The sequence below is a fragment of the Panthera onca genome, chromosome C1 (genome assembly GCF_046562875.1).
Source record: "Panthera onca isolate mPanOnc1 chromosome C1, mPanOnc1 haplotype 2, whole genome shotgun sequence".
Lineage (NCBI taxonomy): Eukaryota > Metazoa > Chordata > Mammalia > Carnivora > Felidae > Panthera > Panthera onca.
The window spans coordinates 73,046,558-73,067,301 of record NC_138346.1 but is presented as its reverse complement, the minus strand read 5'-3'; the positions used below and the strand labels follow the sequence as shown (position 1 = coordinate 73,067,301).

General features: G+C 41.4%; 1 protein-coding gene across 13 annotated transcripts in view; it reads left to right on the top strand.

Annotated features, from left to right (window-relative positions):
• Nucleotides 1-20,744, top strand: part of TANC1 (tetratricopeptide repeat, ankyrin repeat and coiled-coil containing 1) — a 239,983-nt gene that overhangs the window by 139,394 nt on the left and 79,845 nt on the right. For 10 of the 13 annotated variants that reach the window (XM_078451240.2, XM_078451251.2, XM_078451250.2 and 7 more), the window contains one exon: nt 10,507-10,611. The exons of 2 other annotated variants lie outside the window; for them this stretch is intronic. In XM_078451240.2, the coding sequence (XP_078307366.2) occupies nt 10,507-10,611 (105 nt within the window). Of the gene's footprint in view, nt 1-10,506; nt 10,612-12,795; nt 12,920-20,744 lie in introns of those variants that run through there. One more of the 13 variants, XM_078451249.2, reaches the window with a different exon arrangement.

Below are 20,744 nucleotides of genomic sequence, written 5' to 3'. Positions count from 1 at the left end.
CAATAAGAAAAAGGAGGCTTATTGAGAGTAATGTTAGGTAACTCTTGTATTTCAATCATCATTAGCAGGTGGCCCATTGTTTTCCTCTCACCAGTTTTTTCTTCTGTAGAATTAGCCTGCATTTTCCCAGACCTTACCTGTCTTTAGAGGAGGTTATATACAGTAGTAACAACTCAGGTTGCACTGACTTACTGTCCTCCTCTCCCTACACAAGGCCCCAGGCAGTCATAAAAGTGTTTCTAGAAGTTTCTGGAAGCCCCCCCAAGGGGCAGACCAGAGAAGCTCTTGCTGATGCACTTCTCCTGAAGCCTTGCCTTTCATCAGCTTCCAGTACCCAAGATGTAGAGCTGGCTGGGGAGCCTCTTGCTGCCTTTGTCCATCCCTGGAGTAGAGCCATCTCCAGCAGCATTTTAGGTTTTTATATGCAGTCTCTCCCCTGCTTCTTGTAGGAGAAATCCAAGTGATGGACAGCACACTGTGCTTGAAATTGCCCTCACTTTGGGTGGAGGCTTCCTGACTGGGGTTGGTTCATTGTCTGGCTCCTTCCCTCAAAGTGAATCCTCCCAAGAAGCTCTCACTCCTCCCAGGTAGGGTTGTGAGCAGTTCCACCAGCTCACCTGCCCTGCCTCAACTCAGCACAGGACAAAGCAACAAGAGAGGACACCTTCATCCCATTTACAGTGTTTGGTGTTCCCATCGTGCCCTCAGGCCAAATTCCTCCCTTTCTCAGTTCAGACTATGTCTCTTCCTCCCTCCAACACTTTCCTTTTGGGGCACAGGAGGGAGAGGGTCAAATGAAAGTGCTAAGTATTGTGCCTTTTAAAAATCCCGACTGTGATCTGATCGTTTACCAGAGTTTACCATTTGGGAACTGACTAATTAATGACATTTGCTTAAGTGATAAAGCTTCCCTCCCCCAAAGGAGATTCTCTTACTTATCCTTTTTATCATTCCCCTCTTGTTGTGGACATTTCCCAATGTAATACTGTAATATTCCCAGACCAGATAAAATTGAAAGGAACCTTTTCTGTAAAAGTTCAAGATGCTTAAAAAAGAAAACAAAAACAAAACCCTCTAAAATGATTGATAATACAAAGTTCCACTTTTCATAGTCTCCAGATGTTGTGAAAAATGTAAGACTGCTTTAAATGCAATAAATAGCCTCAGGTGTTCCACATCCCAAATACTGCTTTCATATATATAATTATTTTTAACTGAAACACTCAGAAATGTAAAGTAACCCCTGCCCTTCTGTCTTTCACTGCCTGGAGATAAAGCCCAGTTTGGTTTATTTCTGCCATCCCTTTTTAAAAATATTCCTTATATGGCAGTTTCTAAGCAGCAGAATAGTCAGCTATGTGATTAAAATGTCAAAAAGAGTAGGAAAACTGGCCGCTGGGAAAAGTACATTTGGAGATTTCCATAGGCAGAGGACTGAATGGGAAGCATGCCTGCCTCTGAGGCTGGAGACTGAAGTGATTAAGGGTGGGCTGCTGATCCCCCTCCCAGGCTGACACAGGTCCTGCTGAACTGTGAAAGGAGATGGCAGGAGCTCTTCTTGTGCAAGCTGAGTACTGGATGCCTGTTTAACCTCTTCAGGGCACAATCTGTGTCTCTTTGTCTTAAGAGCCCTTTATCTTTAAAGTCGAGGACCCTTCCCTTGTATCACATAGTAGAGAATGGGAATGGGGGGTGGGGGAATCAGGATGAGGTAAAGGATCCATAGTTACTATGAAATGAGTTATAATTGAGAACAATTCCCATTTATGATTGAGAACATTCTCCATTGGTACCCCAACCATGACCCTTTAGACTCTGCTTAGACCTGAGGGAAGAAGGGTGGTTGGTCCTCCTTAGGGGCCCTGCCCATGGTAGCCTATGCTTTTCTACTTGATACTCTTGGTACCAAAGCATGGCCATGGTCCCAGCCATACCTAGTAAGTATATCGGAATCTTCATTTTTTTAAAGAAGTTCATTTTGTTGGGATGAGCACTGGGTGTTGTATGTAAGCCAATTTGACAATAAATTATGTATTTTTAAAAAAGTTCATTTATTTTGAGAGGGTGAGTAGGGTAGGAGCAGAAAGAGAGGGAGGGGAGGGAGGGAGATAGAGAATCGCAAGCAGTCTCCACACTGGCAGCATAGAGTCTTACATGGGGCTTGATCTCACAGACCATGAGTTCATGACCTGAGCCAAAATCAAGAGTTGAACCTTAACCAACTGATCCACCCAGGCACCCTTCCTACTGTTTTTTTTTTGTTTTTTTGTCTTTTTTTAAGTAATCTCTACACCTAATGTGGGGCTTGAATTTTCAACCCCAAGATCAGGAGTCACATACTGTATCGACGGAGCCAGCCAGGCACCCCTAGCTGATTTTCAAGCTAATTCCTGACAGTCTTGTATCATATCATTTCTAAGGAACTCTTGCCTTAAAACATAGTAGCCAAAGTACCATGCTTTCTGCATAATTAGTATGTAGCATTATATTCTGGCTAATTTGCAGGGATTAACCTGATAGGGAAGGGCAAGGGAGATTACTTTAAGGTAGTTTATGCTTGGGAACATTGAGCATTTTACTTTAAACAAAGAGCTGTGTGTAGGGGCACCTGGATGTTCGAGGTCTGCTGTTACCCCAGAGCCTTCTTTGGATCCTCTGTCCCCTTCTTTCTGCCCCTTGCCCCACTTGGGCTAGCACACGCTCTCGCGCTCTCTCTCTCTCTCTCTCTCTCTCTCTCCCCCCCCCCAAAAAAAAAAATTAAAATTTTTAAAAAGCTGTGTGTAGAAGGCAGCTGGATAGTAATATCCTTGAGTAAGAGGGTAGTAGGGAGATGGAATTCTCAATTTGGGTCTGTTGATAAGGAATGCGGCCACTTCATTTTGGGGGAGTTTTTTTTTTTTTTTTTTCAGTGGCATAGAAATCAGTGTCATTGTGGTTTAATAGACAGCAATTCAGGTGTAAGATGGGTGTCTGGTGATCACATGCCTCCTAGTGGGGTAGCCTCTCTTCTCGTCATCCTTCAGTCATTCTTATCAGTTGCCCACCACATGGATCCTAGGTGCCCTTTGTCGTGGTAGCCCCTTGGGTAGTGGAAGCAGTAACTCTCCTCATTCTGGAGGGTGTTCCTCCTGTTTTGTCTGATTCCTCAGAGTCCTTTTCTTGTTTCAGTTGGTGTCTTTCAGGACCTTTCCTTGACCTTCTGATTCTAGTTTGTATGTTGGGAGGAACAAAGAAGCTGATTGAAAGTGCCAGATAGGTGTTGAGGTATTGAGGACAGGCTTTGTAATATAGTGGTCAGGGATCTACCATTTCTTTCTTTCTTTCTTTTTTTTTTTTTTTTAATGTTTATTTTTGAGAGAGAGAGCGAGAGCCAGTGTAAGCAGGGGAGGGACAGAGAGAGAGGGAGGTACAGAATCCGAAGCAGGCTCCAGGCTCCGAACTGTCAGCGCAGAGCACAATGCAGGGCTTGAACCTACAAACCTTGACCTGAGCTGAAGTTGGCTGCTTAACTGACTGAGCCACCTAGGAGCCCCAGGGATCTACCATTTCTTTCAGGGGATGTCCCCAACTGGTTACCTACAGGTCTTTTCTCTTGGTGACTTTCTCCAGAGAAGAATCCTCTAATGTCTCTCTCTGTCATGGTGTGAGTGCTCACTGCCTGTGTTTTCATGGCTAAACGCAGGGGTGCATCTGGGGCCTACCAATCCGCATGTGGAATTTTTCTTAATCCCAGTTTTTTAGTTTAGCACTTAAGAGTTTAGCTTGAGTCTCTATGGTCTTGGCATTCAGCCTTTCCAGAGGGAAAACCTCAGCCTCCAGGATGAGAGAGAGAATGCTTCCTAGTTCTGAGGGTCTAATTCTCCCTTCAGTAGATTCTCAAGACCTGATCTTGTGTGCCTTCAGAGGTAGGTGCCTTGTGTCCCTGAGGCTAAGCCTTCCTGTCCCCTCCCCCAGTGCTAACCTTTTCTAGTCTGCTCAATTCACTGCTCCTTGGCAAACGGTTTCCCACTTTCAGAAGTTTGGTTTCTTGCCTATGGTGTTCTCCTTTTCCCATTGGTCTCTCAGATCCCTTTACTGCAACTTTAATGATATTTTGAAAAGGAGTGTTCATCTGCTATGTTTAATGGAAAGTGTGCAAAGATTCTCTAATGAGCAATTGAGAGGAGGAAGGAACAAAACCTCTATAGTTATAAATTTTTCTTATTTTATAGCGTTTTGAGGTTCAGCTGTTTGTGGAAAGCACTTTAAATAAAAGGATCATGTTGAGAGCAGTTGTTTATACAGGCATACCTCATTTTATTGCACTTCGGAGATGTTGCATTTTTGCAAATTGAAGATTTGTGGCAACCCTATCTCCAGCAACTCTGTTGGCACCATTTTTCCAGCTGCATTTGCTCACTTCATGTCTCTGTGTCACATTTTGGTAATTCTCACAGTATTTCAAGCTTTTCCATTGCTGTCTTATTGTGAATCTGTGGTCAATGATCTTTGTTAACTATTGTAATTGTTTTGGGGTGCCACGAACCATACCCATATAAGACAGAAACTTAATTGATAAATGTTGGGTGTGTTCTGAATGTTGCACCAATACAACAGTTTTGAAATTAGGCCACTTAATTTAACCCTATAATGTCCTCTAAGTGTTCAAGGGAAAAGAAGAGTCACATGTCTCTCACTTTAAATCAAAAGCTGGAAATGATTAAGCTTAGTGAGGAAGACCTATCAAAAACCGAGAAAGCTAGCTTTGGCATCAGATAGTTAGCCAAGCTGTGAATGTAGAGGAAACCTTCTTGAAGGAAATTAAAAGTGCTACTCCAGTGAACACATCAATGAAAGGAAAGCAAAAACAGCCTTATTGCTGATAGGGAGAAAGTTTTAATGATCTGGATAGAAAATCAAACTAGCCACCACCTTTTCTTAAGCCAAAGGCTAATCCAGACCAAGACCCTAACTGTTTTCAATTCTGTTAAGGCTGAGAGAGGTGAGGATGCTGTAGAAGAAAAGTTTGTTGCTAGCAGAGGTTGGTTCATGAGATTTAAGGAAAGAAGCCATCTTCATAACATAGAAGTATCAGGTGAAGCAGCAAGTGCTGACGTAGAAGCTGCAGCAAGTTATCCAGAATATCTAACTAAGGTCATTACTGAAAGTGGCTACGATAAACAACAGATTTTCAGTGTAGACGAAAATCGCCTTCTATTGGAAAATCCCACCTAGGACATTCATAACTAGAGAAGAGAAGTCCATGCCTGGCTTTAAAGCTTCAAAGGGGTCAGGGTGACTCTTGTTAGGGGCTAATGCAGCTGGTGACTTTAAGTTGAAACCAATGCTCATTTACCAGTCTGCAAATCCTAGGGTCCTTAAGAATTATACTAAATGTATTCTGCCTGTGCTCTATAAGTGGGACAACAAAGCCTGGATGACAGGACTTCTGCTTCTGTTTACGACATCGTTTACTGAATATTTTTTTAATGTTTATTTATTCATTTTTGAGAGACAGAGTGTGCACAAGCTGGGGAGGGGCAGAGAGAGATAGAATCCAAAGCTGACTCCAGGCTCTGAGCTGTCAACACAGAGCCCAATGCGGGGCTCGAACTCACAGACCACAAGATCATGACCTGAGCCACAGTCAGACACTCAACCAACTGAGCCACGCAGGCTCCTTGGTTTACTGAATATTTTAAGCCCACTGTTGAGATCTGCTCAGAATAAGATTGCTTTCAAAATACTTCTGCTCATTTACAATTCCCATGGTCACTCAAGAGCTCTGATAGAGATGTACAACAGGCTTAATGTTGTTTTCATGACTGTTAACATGGTGCTCATTTTGCAGCCTGACCAAGGAGTAATTCCAACTTTTAGGTCTTATTTAAGAAGTATGTTTTGTAAGGCTATCAATCCCTCAGATAGTGATTCCTCTGATGGATCGGGCAAAATAAATTGAAAACCTTCTGGAAAGGATTCACCATTCTAGATGTTCTTAAGAATATTTGTGATTCATGGGAAGAGGTCAACATATCAACATGAACAGGAGTTTGGAAGAGGCTGATTCCAACCTTCAGCAATGACTTTGAGAGTTCCAAGACTTCAGTAGAGGAAGTAACTGCAGATGTGGTGGAAACAGCGAGAGAGCTAGAATTAGAAGTGGAGCCTGGAGATGGGACTGAATTGTTGCAATCTCATGATACAACTTTAATGGATGAGGAGTTGATTTTTATGGATAAACAGATAGTTTCTACTCCCCATGAAGATACTGTAAATATTGTTAAAATGACAACAAAGGACTTAGAATATTACATAAACTTAGTTGATAAAGTAGTAGCAGTATTTGAGAGGTTTGACTCTAATTATGAATGAAATTTTGTGGGTAAAATACTATTAAACAGCATCACATATAGAGAATTCATGGAAGAGTCAATTGATGTGGCAAACTTCATTGTTGTCTTGTGTTAAGAAATCGCCACAGCCATCCTAGCCTTCAGCAACCACCACTGTGATCTGTCCACAGCCATCAACATCAAGGCAAGACCTTCCACCAGCAAAAGGATTACTAATCCCTGAAAGCTCGGATGATAGTTGACATTGTTAACAGTAAAGTAATTCTTTAAAAAAAAAAAAACACTATTTATTTTGAGAGAGAGAACATGTGTGTGAGCCGGGGAGGGGCAGAGAGAGAGAGAGGGAGAAAGAGAATCCCAAGCAGGCTCTGGATCTCACAAACTGTGAGATCATGACTTCAGCTGAAATCAAAAGATGCTTTGGACTGAGCCACCCAGGCACCCCAATAAAGTAATTCTTTTTTTTAAAAAATTTTTTAATATGAAATTTATTGTCAAATTGGTTTCCATACAACACCCAGTGCTTATCCCAAGTAATTCTTAATTAAGGTATGTACATTGTTTTTTAGACATAATGCTATTGCACATGTGACAGACTACAGTGTATACATAATTTCATATGCACTAAGAAACAAAAAATTCATTTGACTCAATTTATTGCAAGATCTGCACTATCTCACGTAAGCCTGTATTCATTTCATAATATTCAACTCCTAGTAAAAGGGGTGATCAGAGACAAATAAATATGAATAAAATATTTGTTGACTCTGCTAAGTCCATGGATGACCAGGTGATGGTAGAAGTTTCCCCTGCTCTGGCCTTTTCTAGGACTGCATGTTTTATCTGGGTTTCCCACTTTTATAAGTACTGAGTGGTGGTTGAGTACATGGGCTTCGAACCTGCATGGACCACAGAACTATTTGAATTCCTGTTTTGCCATGTGTGGGCTCTGAGCAACTTGTTTAACTGATTTGAGCTTCGGTTTCCTGACCTAAAAATGGAAATAGTGCTTTTCTCCCAAAGTTATTACCATTGAATGAATTAATGGATGTTAGTGCTTAGCCTTGTGGGTCCACCAAATACACGTTTTATTTCCTTTGGTATATTCTATGTCTCCTTTCCTATCTTGCATCCCTGTTTACTGTGCCAGGCACTGTTCCAATCCTGGGAATCCGTTCCACCTGGTCTCTGCTCTCATGGATGTTCCCCTTGGAGCAGGAGGCTTACGTGTTCATCTTTTAACTCTGGGGTATTACTGAGGTCCAAGTTGGGGGAGGCTAGGGACCATGTTTGAATCCAGGTTTGCCCAATTCCAGACACTCTGCTCTTAATACCCTCACTCCTCAATGTTGAGTATTTCTTATCATTAGCAATTGACCTATGAACAAAATACAGTCCTAGACAATTGAAAGGATGGGCATTGATGCTTTCTGAAGGCTCTGGATGATGTTTCTGGGTGACGTTGGGGTTCGATGTTCCAATCATTCATAAAACCATCCATGTGAAACCATTCATATTTCATCCATGTGAAATAGACCACATTTTAAGAGAGTACTTACTGTTAGAAAATATTTTTGAAGGATATGCAGGGTAGGTAGATTGGAGCCTGGAAATAGATCTGATTAGATTTGCTGTTCCTTATACTCTGAAGAGTTAAGGTGAGCAGAAATTTATAGGTGTCTCTTGAGCAATGGCATGCTGGTTGGGGCAGTTTGAATCAGTGGACAATAATAGTAAGGGCTTTACTTCTTCATTAGGGCAGATGATGGGGGAAGAGACGCCAGCTATCTCTTTTACCATAGATAATAGGTCAGGAACCAAAAGTGTAGAAAGGTTCTCATGTTTGTCCTGGTTCCATTTCTTCCTGCCCTGTTAGGGCCCTTTCTTCTAATTTCTGGCTCCTCTACAGCAAATACTTTTTAGTATCCCCTTACCCTCCCCGCCCTCCTCCCCTACCAGTCTTCTCTCCATGCATATTTGTATACAGATATGTGTATTTTTAGATAAAATCTGAATGATGCTTTGTATTCTGTTGTATAGCCTACATCTTCCATTCAGATTGTGAGCAGGTCCTCCGTCTTCCCCCATAAGCATTCCATTTTAACCTTTGAAAAATCCTCTTTCTGACAGGGTTACATAAATTATGGAGATAGCCATGTGATTAAATGCTGCATTAGCCATTTAAAAACCATGGTTTCTAAAGTTTGAAATAATAGCCCTATTTGTCAAGTACCATAAGCTTCTTTGATAACGTAGCCTGTTTTAATCTGTAGTACACTGTAGGTGGCGGGGAGTTGGATTATTTTTATACTGATGTAGATGCTCTTGCAGTAAGCCTTTAGATGGCAGCATCTCTCACCACAAACCATATTCTGACCGGAACTCCTCAGACTCCTAAGACGTTTGACACAGAAGGGTGCTCAGGATGTGCCCGATTCACCACCTCAGTGTGCCGAGACCCCAGAGAGTCGGGGCTATGGCTCAGGGCTGAGCAGGAGGGAGAGCTGTCAACCCATATGCCACTCTTTCCACCATCCAGTCCCTTACTGGTGTGAAATGTTCCCTGCCTTTGTGGCCTTGTTAAAAGCACACTTTAAGGCAACCAAGGAAAATGAGAGTAAAGTGGGTGATTCTGGAACAAATGTGATGTTTGAAAGGAATAAAATAGGTGCTCTTTTTTTAAGTTGCTTTATTTAAATATAATTCACATATACAATTCACTCCAAGTGTACCCTGTAGAAGTTTTTAGTATATTCCTAAGGTCATGCAGCCATCACCACTAATTTTAGGACATTTTTATCACTCCAGAAAGAAGTCTGATACCCCTTAGTCATTAGCCCACAAGCCTGCATATCCCCCAGCTCCTGAAAACCATTCATACTTGGTTTCTATAAATTTATCTATTCAGGGGTGCCTGGGTGGTTCAGTCAGTTAAGCATCCGACTTCAGCTCAGGTCACGGTCTTGTGGTTCATGAGTTCCAGCCCCGCATCAACCTCTCTGCTGTCCACACAGAGCCTGCTTCAGATCCTCTGTCCACCTCTCTTTCTGCCCCTTCTCCACTGATTCTCTCTCTCTCTCTCTCTCTCAAAATAAATAAACTTAAAAAAAAAGTTTAAAAAAATAAATAAATTTACCTATTCTGGATAATTCCACACTAGTGGACTCCTACAATATGTGATCTATGGGGACTGGCTTCCTTCCCTTAGCATAGTGTTTCATGCTGTAGCATGAATCAGTACTCCATTCCTTTTTATTGCCCAATAAGATTCCACTGTATGGGATATCACATTTTATAAATAGTTGATGGACACTTGGCTATTGATAGTGCTACTGTGCGCACAAGTATATAAACTTCTGTGTGGACGTGGTGTGAACATAGAGGTGGAATTACTGGGTCATACAATAACTGTTTAACTTCTTGAGGAACTACCAAACTGTTTTCTAAAGTGGCTGCACCTGTACATTGCCACCACCAATGTGTGTGAGGGGGTCTATCCGTTCTTACTGAGAATTCCAGATTTTCTGATGATAAGTTGAGGTTGAGGGGGAGGTAAGAGATTGGACTTACGGGCTCTCTTGTGTCCCCAGTTGCCTGCTGCACTGGCCGCTGTGCTTTCCTGAAGGTGCCTCTGTCATGTGCCAAGAAAACCATCGCCTTCTGTGCCCCACACAATTGCCGTGCGTCACCAGTCTGATAAAATGCCTGCTCTCTGTGGTCGCTCAGAGCGTGTTGATCTTTCAGGCTGGCTGTTAGTAATCCTTGCCTCCTGACTTTGGAGATACCAAGCAACCCAACCGTCTTTGTCCCAGTTAGAGACAAATTCCAAATAAAAAACCCTTTGCCAAAAGCTGTCCAGGTTTGAACATGTCAAAATCACTCACTTGATGTACACCAAAGACAGCTGTAGAAACTTCATAGCAAAAGAGCAGCTTTTGTTTTTGTCAGAGTTTACATTCTCGAAACTGAGCTTACCCATTTCTTCTTTGGCAGCTCAGACTGGACATTCCCGTGTCTGTACTGAAATGACCGTGTGTGTATTCAAGGGAGGAGAAGGGGCCGGCTCTTCCTTTAGGCATATTTGGGTCCTGGTGAGGACACACACTGTACATTCTGAAGCTTTGTTTGCGTCTGGAAAAAATTAGCCACACTCAGATCTTTTCCACTGCAGGACCCGTCAGGAAGCCCAAGTATGTGGAAAGCCCCAGAGTGCCTGGAGATGCAGTTATAATACCGTTCAGAGAAGTGTCCAAGGCAGCAGAGCCCAATGAGAATGGTAAGAATGTGTTTTCAATAATTCCCCCCTCCTAAAGATTTTACATAATGATACTCCATTTCTGAGTGAAACTTGAGTGCCTCTTGTAGGAGGAAGCTTTGCCAAACTGAATGTATTTGGGAGATTTTTTTCCCCTTGGGCAGTTATACAGACCTGTTTAGCTAATGTAAATTCTTGGAGTTATATACACAGTATAGGAATAGTTGAGTGGTTGCATATGCATTGTTTAAGGGTTGAGTCTTCTTTCCTCTCAATTTTGACCTCCCCGGCTTTGGGGGTGGGGGGGGGGGGGGTAGGTGGGAATAAGGAAAGCCCGCCAGAAGATTGCTTCCGGTGCTTTTTTGTTTTTGTTTTTTTTTTTGCTACTCTGTCATTTTAGAGTATTCAACAGGCTTTGGCTGAAAAGCTAGCACTTTCACTAGACAAGTTTATGATAACTAGCTTTCTTAAAAGCATTTGATAGCTTTTGAAAGTTTTTTTTTTTTTTTTTGTGGTTTTTGTTTTGTTTTGTTTTGTTTTGTTTTTTAACTTTTTTTTTTTTTTTTTTTTTATTTATTTTTGGGACAGAGAGAGACAGAGCATGAACCGGGGAGGGGCAGAGAGAGAGGGAGACACAGAATCGGAAACAGGCTCCAGGCTCCGAGCCATCAGCCCAGAGCCTGACGCGGGGCTCGAACTCACGGACCGCGAGATCGTGACCTGGCTGAAGTCGGACGCTTAACCGACTGCGCCACCCAGGCGCCCCTTGTTTTGTTTTTTAGATCTAAAGTTGTTCTTCAGGGAATGTTGAAGTAAGAGCCGAAAAAAAAAAAAAATCCAAATTAATTGAAATCTTTAGTGGAGATATTTTATATATTTCTTTTTTCCTAGATCTGGAAACATGTCTAACAGACATTACAAATGATAGCATTTCATAAATGTATCCAGAGTTCTTTATTTTTTTTTTAAACTGTTTGGGAATTTACCTGTTTGTTCTTTTCTGGGGGTAGCAGAGGCTCCCCAAGTCACAACTCTGTGGGCTTTAATTTGAATGTTTTGAACTTGTATCTCATTTTCCTGCAGAAACTTGTGGTTAGGAATCCTGGCCCATCTGGAGAAGCCCATTCTATCTTCAATGTCAATACTTTGTCATACAATGTCACAAACAACATCAATAGTTTGTGTAGTAATGCTGAAAGAGAAAACTCCCCCATATTTCTACTGTGGGACATCTGGCATTTTCTTTGCCCCAGTTGTGGGTAGTCAGGAATATAGCTCTTTGATGTTGTAACTGCTGTGTGTGCATTTTGTGTTTCTGCTGATATATAGTATGGAGTGGTACAGAGGAGGATATGGTAGGAAAATGGAATAGGATGGTGGTGAAAATAAACCTAAAAATGAGCTAAGAGGAGGAATTGGCAGAAGATAAAAATAAGAAGAGTTTAGGATGGGTGGGAGATGAGACAGGGCCAGGAGCTGGGCATTCTGGGCAGGGAAGAGATACTGCTGCCTGTGTGTTAGCATGAGAAATTTTACCCTTTCCCTTCTGTCCAGGTATCTAGCTGTTTGGTTTGGGTAAGAGGTTTACACTAAGACTTGTACTGAGGAGGGACAAGGGTGCCACGGGAGTGGTGGTAAAGAGGGGAGAGTCCCCAGTGGTGTGTGGTTAGGATGGCCATCCTACAGACATGAAGACTCTCTTGGTGGTGAATTCACGTGTGCAGGGTGTCTACTTTTAGATCTGTTCTGTCATTTCTGTTCTGGGGGTTGAAAGGAAAATAAAAACCTGATCCTTTGAAGTGAATATCAATAATCAAATTTGCCAAGCTGTTTGCCCATTTCAGAACAAGCCTCCCGTTACCCTCATCACCACCCGCCACAGCCTTTGAAGTTCTGGTAAACGCCCTTGGTGTTTTGGCTGGCCAAACACGGCCATGATGTTACCTTTCTCTCCCTGGGGGGGGAATATCGCGGAGGTCCTGTTCTGTTGAGAGTTTAGGACTCCTTCTGGGATACGAATGGAGGAGAAATTTAAGAATTGTATTGGGCAAAGAAAAGATGTTATAAATAGCTCCCATTGTCAACTTTTCTCCTCTTGCCCAAGGCAGAATTGGCTGTCGTTCTTGGGGGGGAGGAGGCATTCTCATGCCTGGCTGCCAGGTGAGCTAATTCAAGCGTAAAGATTGATATTGCTCCCGCAGCCTGCATTTTGCATGTGCCCTCACTGCTGAGACCCTAGCTCTCAGATTCAGCATCGTCAGTCTCCTAGTGGGCTGAAGTTTTGACATACCAAGTGGCTGTGAACATGGACCAGAAGTTTTGTCTACAGGTAGGATACATTTTCTTCTTTTTAAGTGTCCAGAAAAAGAGAAAGAGGTAAAGTTGATGTTTGTAATCATGTGGCCTTGTGTGGATAGCCATGAAGGTGGTGGAAGCCCCAGCAGTTAGCTGTTGGTTCCTGAGAAAGTGGTCGCTTAACACAATTTAGCTTGGCAATTAGTAAAGGATGGTGTATTTTGTAATCCCCGTGGAATCCTTTACATTTCAATAGCGTTAATTAAGTCTGCCATATTAAAGTGTAAATTTTATGTCCAGGTCAGTGAACCTAAAGGAGAGGCTGGAGCAAACTAAAACTAATTGAGTTTGGGTATTAACCCAAGCATGTACTGATGTATGGTGGACAAACCCTAATTTCTAGGGTTTAATATCAAACATCATCACTTAAATTTTAATTCAAAACTTGGTCTTACACTTTTCATATTTTCTTTGGGATTTTTTTTTTTTAAATATCTTAAAATGCGTTTTTGGATGCTGTTAATAACAAACAGCTCTTTGTGAAATGGTTTTGAAATTTCCCGTAGGCTCATGAAATATCAGGTTACTACTGAATATTTGAAATACCCTTCCCAGACTAAGATGCCTCGTTTTATGGTTTAGCTACATAAATTCTTGATTCTTAGCTGTTTGAAATTTAAATCAAAGTAAAACAAAACCAACGAGCACTTTGAATTTGTTCATTAACTTGTAAGTAATTATGATTATGTGAAATTGCATATTTTAGCTACCTGAGGAGTGGGTTATATGATATGGACAGATGAATATTTTTATTATATACCAAGAATCTATTAAAGTTTACATTCACCTGGAAACATCTTTAGAAAAAGATACTTTATTTAATATTTTAAAATATTTCGGAAAAATAGCATTTTCTACTCTGGGAAAAAAGAGTGACTTAATGAGCTCCTCAAACAGAATACAATCCCCTTTTTCCTGTCAAATGGTTCTAATAACCTGTGTGTGTCATACAGAATATGGTCTTTACAAATAAGCTTCCTATTGCTAAACCAACATATTGTTTACGGGGAGAATGTCATTTACCCACAAGACAATACTACTGCCTTAAGGGGGAAAAAAAAACCCAGATAAATTAGAGAGGATTATTAAATTATAATAGGATTCGCAGCTATGTTTCTTTGAATTAGGGGCAACCATAATCCGTTTAGGTTTGCTTCCAACTGTCATTAGCTACTTGAGCAAGCTTTGATGGGGAGGGGTGAGAAAATTTTAGTCTAATGAGTCATTGCTTGGTGAAGATCAATCTCAAAACATGATGAAACTTCTCACCTGGCAGTATAGTTAGGAAGTAAAATGAGCACGTATGAAACAGCAGAATAATTACATGCACAACTATCTTGGGGGGAGTAAGGCTTTTTTTAAGATTTGTTTAAATACTGGTGCCTGATGTTTTTGATTATTTCAGATGTTCAAAAAGATGTAGAGAATGAAAAGCTATAAAGAACATGGCACCTATCTACCTACTACTCAGTTTAAGAAATAAAACATAACTATGTTTCCTCCTGATCATATTCCCCTTCCTTTACCAAGAGGTAACCTTGCTTCTGCTAATTTAATTTTCAGCCTCTTAGAATAGTGGTAAGCCATTTGACCAATAGTTGAATAAGGTTTTAGTTAGATGAAAGCATAGAAGGAAGATGTGCCTTGTATGTGCTATGGAAGAGAGATTAGAGGTAGAGTATCCATTCATTCTGCATTTCCTTAAATAAATATTAATTAAATTCTGATGCTGTGAAATGCACTATGATGGATGCTCTTTGAGATGGGCTATCAAGCATAGGTTCTTATTTCATGGAGCCTTAGAGTCTGGTTGGGGTTTAAAGACCTATATATGCAGAGTGACTGTAACAGGAGAGGGAAGTAGTGTTGACTAATCCAAGCTGGTGTTGGGTGCCGGTGGGGGAGCTGAGCTGGGAAAGACTTGATTGCCTTAAGATTTACCTAGCAACAAAGTATAGAATGCAGTGGGGCACAGAAGAGACTAGGGTCGGGGAGATGGTTAGGAAGAGATGTCAGTAGTTAGGTAAGACAGAGTAAGATCTCAAATGAGAACAGGATCAGGAAAGAAGGGGTGATGAGTAGGAAGATTCTTGAGAAATTGCATGGACCTGGGAGCTGAAGACACAAAGATGATGATTTCAAGGCTTTGAGGTGACATTAAGATGGCACTGAAAGAGAGGGAACCATCCATTTTGGTTTGAGTTCAGTTTCAGGCACGTTGAGTTTGAGATGCTGGTGGAACATGTAGGCACCGGTGCCCACTGAATGATTGGAAACTCAAACTGGGTGTGAAGGAAAAGTTCTGGGTATGAGCTTGACTTCCTTTTGTTTGGAGGGAATGTGATGGAACGAGATGTGTTAGACTGGGAAAAAGGCCACTGAGAGGAGAGGACTGAGAAACTTTGGTATTTTATTCATGAGCTGTGAATTGGCTGAAAGAGGCACCAGCAAAAGGGTAGGATAAGAATCCTCAGGACCACACAGTAATTCTGAAAACCATGGATTTCCTCTCTGAGTGTCTGTTACGACAGTTGCCACTTTCCTCCTTGGAGGACAGAGTATTTGCAAGGTCAAAAACTATAGGAAAGTCAAAAGAGGAGATTGGTCATTTAAAAAGAAAAATATCACCGTGCCTTACAGGGCTGTTTCAGGAGGTTTGTGAAGGTGAGTGAATTTAAGTTGCAGGTAGGTGAAAGGGAAATGTAATTGGTGAGGATAAACCATTGCCTTTTTACCCCAAGGCTTTGAGCAAGTAAGGGAAGATGAGAGATCAGTTAATAGGTTGAGAGACGTACATACACTAGTTTTTAATGATTTTAAAGGAAGGGGAGAACTTAGTATAGTTGAAGACTTAAAGTAGAGGTTCTCAAGGTATGGGCTGTGGACTTAGGAGCATCCCCAAGACCTTTACAGGGGTCTATGAAGTCAAAACTCTTTCCATAATGATATTAGGAATATACTTCCATTTCTCTTGCATTGACATGTGCACTGATGGTACAAAAGCAATTATTGGTGAGACTTCTGATGCCTTAGTGTGCATCGAGGTAGGGCCATCTGCTGTACTAGAGCTAGGAGTGGTATTTTTCACCACCATGCATTAGTATTAAAAATAGCAACTCACTGGGTAACATCCCTGACAAAGTACTGAAAATAACAAATGCTACTAAATCTTGACCTTGACTGATCTTGTTAATAGTCTGTGTGATAAAATGGGAAGTCCCCATAAAGCAAGTCTGCTGCATGCTGAAGTATGATGGTTGTCCCAGAGAAAACCACTTGTGTGGCTGTTTGAATTGCAAGCTGACCTAGCCACTTTTTTTAATGGAACACCATTTTTATTTGAAAGAATGACTGGCAAGCCAGAGTTATTCAGAATTGGGTATTTGACACAACATTTTCTCAAAAAAGAACAAAATGAGCACGTCCTTTCAATTAAAAAATAAAACTGACAGGGATTAGTTGCCAATGATAAAATTTGACCTTTCAAGTGAAAAATCAGGTTTTTGGGATTTGCACTGGTCACGTTGAGTTTGATGGCTTCTCAGGACTTTTCATTTGAGATGAGATATTAATGAATGTGATATTTTGGTATTGTATAATAAATGTGTCAGCACTTATAGGATCTGCAAAACTAATATTTTCCAAATCATCCGATGCATGATGTTAAGAAATCATGCATGGCTAACCAAGTCCATTTGAAGCTTATAACAGATCATGGACTTTTATTGTAACAGAGTGCAAAAAGTATATTGATACGGATTCAAAGTCAAAACTAGAACTAACCTTTAAGAAATTGCTACTTGTCAAGTTTTGGTGAGGTATCAGAGAAGAATGTAATTAACTGAGAAGGTTCCTCCCTTTCCCAGCTGCATATCTCTCTGAGGCCACACATCTTCACATGCTTCACCCAAAAGAACATATCACAACAGATTAAATGCAGAGGCAAACGTGAGAATCTAGCTGTCTTCTGTTAAATCAGACATGAAAAAGAATTTGCAAAAGTGTAAAACACTGCCATTCTTGACTTTGAAAATATTTTGGGGGTGCCTGGCTGTCTTGGTCAGTAGAACATGTGACTCTTGATTTTGGGGTTATAAGTGTGAGCCTCACGTTGAGTGTAGAGATTAAAATCTTTGGGAAAACACTTTTTTAAATGTTTTTATTTATTTTTGAGAGAAAGAGAGAGCACAAGCAGGGGAGGGTCAGAGAGAGAGCGAGACACTGACCCTGAAGCAAGCTCTGGGCTCTTCAGCTGTAGCACAGAGCCCTATGTGGGGCTCGAACTCAGCAACCACGAGATCATGACCTGAGCCGAAGCTGGATGCTTCACTGACTGAGCCACTCAGGCGCCCCCCCCCCCCAAATATTTTTTATTAAAAATGTTTAGCATGTAAGTTTTACTAACTTAGAATGGATTAACATTGATTCTTAAAAATTCTTAGTTTTAATTTCTAATGTGATAAACATCAATAATTCATATATGCCAAAGCTCTTTGGAGTCCTCGTTTTTAAGAGTGTGACAAAAAGTTTGAGAACCACTGGCTGTGAGGAAGGAAAAGAAGACGGTGAAAATTTTTTAAAAAGATGAGAAAATTGATCCAGAGTCCGATAGTTATCTAGACTTGAGAGGATGAGGACTTGATAAGTGGCGGTATGACTGGAAAGAAAAAGGCTAATTCAGGAGACATTTTGAAAGAGGAAGTGGTAAGATTTGGTGACAGTTTCAATGGGTGAATGAGGTGGAGTGCTTAAAGACAACTTGTGCAATAACTATGTTTTTGTATTAAGGACTAGAAGCCAATTATTGACAGAGTCAGCTCAGGTTCACGGATAGATGCTCCTCTATAAATAACTGTTTTTGTAAATTCAATTTTGTAAATTGATTTTGGCTCAGGTCATGATCTCGTGGTTTGTGGGATCATGCCCCATGTCAGGCTCTGTGCTGACAATGTGGAGTCCGCTTGGGATTCTCTCTCTGCTCACACACAAGCATATGCGTGTGCTCGCTCTCTCTCGCTCTCTGAAATAAATTTAAAAATAAAAATGAAAGCAGTTAAGTGTGGGCCAACGTGGAACAGTTTGATAATTAGAAAAAGGAAGGAAATTTGTTGTCATGAAGGAATAGTGAGTTCATAGAAAGTTAAATAAGGCAGAAGAATCATAAAAAACTATGTTTAATAGGTAAGAAAAATACAAGCACGTTGAATATAGATAGGAATCCATGACACCAGAAAATGAAATAATAGTGAGAAAGTGGGCTCTTGGTGTTAAAATTGGTAGAAATAATGACCAACTTTGATATCACATCTTATTTCAAAGATGCTTGCTGTGTAAGCTATTTTCTCATTTTTTTCATCTTCTTTATTATTATTATTATTATTATTATTATTAAGCTCACAACCTATAAGAAGTGGGTTATGGCTACTTCCCTCATGAAGAAATTGAGGGTTACAGAAGTTCACGCTGTAAGTGGTCCAGAATAGTTTTGGCCAGGAGAAGTCCTTTCTTCTGAGACTGTAGGGAAGGATAAGAGGATGGTTATAAGGGGCACAAGTGGATTTGAAGTGAGGATGGTGGTAATTGGGAAGGTGGTCCATTTATGGACCATACCTGAGGGTTGGTGTCCCAAACGTAGTCCAACAAGGTGTGGGTAGTTAACAAGAGACAAGAAGTGACCTGAAAAATTCTCTTTGCCTTCCTCCACTTGGTTATTTCATAATGGTGTCCTGTTGAAGATTCCATGAAAACATTACTGGGAAGGAATATCACTCCCCATTTGTCTAATAGAGTCCCAGGAAGTATGAGGCCAATTATCCTTTCAACTCCAAATGCAGCCATCATAAATTCCTTGGATATTTAAATCTGTGAGATATAAAGTGTTGCTAAGAGATGATGTCTCTCTAGTACTTATCCCACTTGTTTTGGGTAAGGTACACCTATTATTGATGAGTGATTTAGTATTAACTACATGAATGAAAATACTTGCCATTTAGAGTATCCCGTTGGATTTTGGTTTGGAGATAATTTTGTAGTAAGAATTAGTTCCGAGAACATCTTATCTTACTGTTCAGATCTCAGTATTTGGTGATCGGCTGTGGAAGTAGAAATTCATTTTAATTTCACAGTCTAGTATACCAGCGTGAGTTCCCAGGCAACTCATCTCTCCAAAAATGGCACCATCACTCTTCACCCAGGGGTCCTTCTGCCAGAATGAAAAGTTCAGCCAGAGAGAAAGCTCTGTGCATTAGGGAGGGGAAAATGCAGACGGCTTGACATGGATTGAGGAATTCAGACTGAAGACGGCTTCTGAGGGGAAGGTCACTAGAATGACATTTGAGAAGAGAGAATTATATGAAGAGACAGTTGGGAAGCTTTTGGACGAAATGAAATTGCAGTGGCTTACTGGATGCTAAACCTGAAATAAAGGACATCTATTCATCCCGATTCCAGGTCAGGTTTGAGAACTTTAGGGGCATTCAAATCCAGGTTGAATGGATAGGAGAACAAGTTGTTCATGAATTTGGAGGTGTCCTGTCAATTTAGACATTAAACCTGGAATTGCCATAGCTCCCAGCTTGTGGGCAAGGTTTAGATGAGGAGTTAATTGTCTTTGCATAAATACATATGTTTTAATGAAAACCTTGACAGTCTGGGGTGTCTGTCTACAGACACAGTGTGGAGGCAGCATTGACTCCTCGGGGGGTAACCCCCCCTGCCAAGGACCTACATGGGTTACAGGGTCTCGGAAGGAGCCCCACGTGAGCGATAGGCCGTGGCCTTGTTTGTCGTCAGGGTAAATTTTGTGGCAGCCAAGCCTGTGCAGCTGTTCTCTGTGCCTCCACAGCAGCTGCCAACTGGGAGTAGTTTCTGGCACTTTCCCTGGAGTTTCAGGTCGAACCAGAAGCTAGACATTCAGACATTCAAGGGCACAGTCACAATTTGGTAGCCGTATAGTGATTGTTTTGAAAGGCAAGGGGGACGTGTAGTAGAAAAACTGCTGAGTTCTGGCCCCTTACCCTCTTCTTTCCCTTTCCATCTGCATCCTGTTCTCTCCCTTTGGTCCAGCTGCCACCTGAGATAAAATAGCTGCCCTGTCTGAGCCTTGGGGCGAGGCTGTTCTGAAGTGTTCTGATCCTGTTCTGAAGTGGTTCAGCCCTTGGGTGTGCCTGGGTTTTACTGATTTGGTTTAGTTCCTGCCGCCTTTTCCCAAATGCCCAAGTGCCTTGGGAATCAAAATGTGGTTGGAAATCTCTGGTGGGAAGGGGCCTTTTGTAGAGTGGCCTTCTGGGTGTGGTTGACCCACCCTGGGGTGCTCTTTTACTCTGTTGGCTTGTGGCCGCTACCCCTTCCTGTTACAGGTTTAACACAAATGATCTAGAAACATGCGGGCACTCTTAACCCAGAACAATCAGCCTTGGTTCTTTTACCCCTGTGGTTTTCTAGAGCAACTAAAAAACATCTAGGCTGGCAAACAGCAATTCTTACCACACACATTGGGAGTTTTGAGAGTAAGCAAGGGGTGGGATCCTTTTCCTTCCTTGAAGATACGACCAGCCTGGTTTTCCTTGTAGCTGCTATCCTGGGAGCATGACTGAGCAAAACTGATATGTGAGTGAGGATAATACAGATGGTCTTCTCAGCTCTACTTGTTTTGATTTTTGCGGTTCCTTAAAGAAAGCAAAGTTAGCATTGAACTTTGGTGGTGAAATTGTAGCTCAAAGGTAATACTGCTGTTTTGTTCTTTCCTCATGTTATCTTTCTAAGACTCACCTGCAGATTTCCACGTCTAGGAAAAATTG